The 2,500-nt window shown below is 42.3% G+C and overlaps 1 protein-coding gene across 3 annotated transcripts in view; it reads right to left on the bottom strand.

The window, feature by feature from the left end:
• Positions 1–2,500, bottom strand: part of dennd4b (DENN/MADD domain containing 4B) — a 106,065-nt gene that overhangs the window by 14,442 nt on the left and 89,123 nt on the right. For all 3 annotated transcript variants that reach the window (XM_028581725.1, XM_028581724.1, XM_028581723.1), the window contains 2 exons: positions 1,656–1,899; positions 493–787 (listed from right to left, as the gene is read on the bottom strand). In XM_028581725.1, coding sequence (XP_028437526.1) covers positions 493–787; positions 1,656–1,899 — 539 coding nt within the window. The remainder of the gene's footprint in view (positions 1–492; positions 788–1,655; positions 1,900–2,500) is intronic.

Consider the following 2,500-nt stretch of genomic DNA (forward strand, 5'->3'; position numbering starts at 1 on the left):
ACTAAGCCCTACTTTTTTATTTTTTTGTAAGGAACTCCAATCTTCCCTGGACACTCTCAGTACATGCCGGCTGAGTCTAAAGCCCTTTAAACTGTCTCACTATGTCATTTGTTTGATATTCTCCTGTCTTTATAACCTGTAACTGTGCTTTCAATTGTATTTACCCCTGGCATTGTTCTTTTTGTATGTTCTTAGCATTGCAATAAAAAAATAAAAAATAAAAAAAGAGTGCAATCAAAGATAGTACAGAAGAAGAAGAAAAGAAAGAGAGGTCTCACTCTGTAGCTTAAACAGAGACCAGGTGAAAAGAGGATCTGCAGCAGTGAGAGAGAGAGTTGTGCAGTACAACAAAAATATGGTGTTTTTTGAAAATGAAACCATGTAAACCTTACAAATACAATTATGAACCTGAAAATTAGCAGAATATGGGCGCTTTAAGATGTTTTCATAATTTTTTTTTTCATAATATGGGCGCTTTAAAAGCGGACGAACCTCTGAGGTAGCGCTGACCAGCCTCTCCTTGGCTTTCAGCAGGGTTTCAGCCACTTGAGCTTTCCGAGACTGCCTCTGTTCAGACACCCTTCGTCCTATCGCTCCTCCTCCTCCTCCTCCGCCCGGGCGCCGGGCGTCCACGCTGGCGGCTCGGCGATTAGACCCGCGGTGTCTGGTGGGAGTGAGAAGCTGCTGGAGTTTCCCTGCCAGCCCTCCTCGGCTCGGGGACGACACGTTGTTGTAGTTCTCGTCTACCACTTTGTTCCTGCCGGCTGAGTCCAGAGTCACTGCAGGTCTGGGATTTAAAAAGGACAACGGATGGAAGACGAGAGGTGAACAGGTGGATTTACTATTTAAAAGGTCCCATGACATGGTGCTCTTTGGATGCTTTTATATAGACCTTAGTGGTCCTCTAATACTGTATCTGAAGTCTCTTTTATATAGACCTTAGTGGTCCTCTAATACTGTATCTGAAGTCTCTTTTATATAGACCTTAGTGGTCCTCTAATACTGTATCTGAAGTCTCTTTTATATAGACCTTAGTGGTCCTCTAATACTGTATCTGAAGTCTCTTTTATATAGACCTTAGTGGTCCTCTAATACTGTATCTGAAGTCTCTTTTATATAGACCTTAGTGGTCCTCTAATACTGTATCTGAAGTCTCTTTTATATAGACCTTAGTGGTCCCCTAATACTGTATCTGAAGTCTCTTTTATATAGACCTTAGTGGTCCTTTACTGTATAGTCTCTTTTATACCTTACTGTGGTCCCCTAATACTGTATCTGAAGTCTCTTTTATATAGACCTTAGTGGTCCCCTAATACTGTATCTGAAGTCTCTTTTATATAGACCTTAGTGGTCCCCTAATACTGTATCAGAGAGGATAACCAGGGCTCAGTTTACACCTATCTCAATTTCTAGCCACTGGCGGACCATAGGCAGGCTGGGGGAACTCACATTAATGTTAAAAAACCTCATAAAGTGACATTTTCATGCCATGGGACCTTTAAACTGGCAAAGACACTTGCGTGGGCCTTTGCGCTGCGCCGGATTGCAAGGTAGGGCCCCAAAAACTCCTTGTAGTAACTTTACCATCCATTTTAAGATTATTGAATTTAAAAAAAAAAAAAGTGACTAAAAGTGATTTTCTGTTCGTCACTGACCTGTAGTCTCTCTCCGCCGGCTGGCAGCTGCAGTCCGGCTCCGAGTCGGCCGACTCTGCACACTCTTTGTAGAAGGTGGAGAGGCAGACCTGGCTCCGCCGAACCAGAACCCCTCCTCCGGTGGGGGGCCCCGGAGGAGGCGTGGAGGTGTCTCTGCGTCCCATCGGAGGCTTACAGGACACGGTGTCCCCGCAGCCGTTGGTCCCGGTGTTACGGAGGATGGTCTTCTTGCAGAGCTTCACCTCTGCAAGACAGGGCAGAGAAGAGAGAGACGAGTCAAAAACATGGGACACACAGTACAGGCCAAAAGTTCTCATTCAATGAGTTTCTTTATTTTCATGACTATTTACATTGTAGATTCTCACTGAAGGCATCAAAACTATGAATGAACACATATGGAATTATGTACTTAACAAAAAAGTGTGAAATAACTGAAAACATGTCTTATATTTTAGATTCTTCAAAGTAGCCACCCTTTGCTTTTTCTGATAACTCTGCAAACCCTTGGTGTTCTCTCAATGAGCTTCATGAGGTAGTCACCTGAAATGGTTTTACCTTCACAGGTGTGCTTTGTCAGGGTTCATTAGTGGAATTATTTCCCTTATTAATAAAAAAGCAAAGGGTGGCTACTTTGAAGAATCTAAAATATAAGACATGTTTTCAGTTATTTCACACTTTTTTGTTAAGACCATTATTCCATATGTGTTCATTCATAGTTTTGATGCCTTCAGTGAGAATCTACAATGTAAATAGTCATGAAAATAAAAAGGAAACGCATTGAATGAGAAGGTGTGTCCAAACTTTTGGCCTGTACTGTAAGAGCCATGTAAACAATTTAAATCAGG

Source organism: Perca flavescens, chromosome 6, assembly GCF_004354835.1.
Source record: "Perca flavescens isolate YP-PL-M2 chromosome 6, PFLA_1.0, whole genome shotgun sequence".
In the NCBI taxonomy this organism is placed as follows: domain Eukaryota; kingdom Metazoa; phylum Chordata; class Actinopteri; order Perciformes; family Percidae; genus Perca; species Perca flavescens.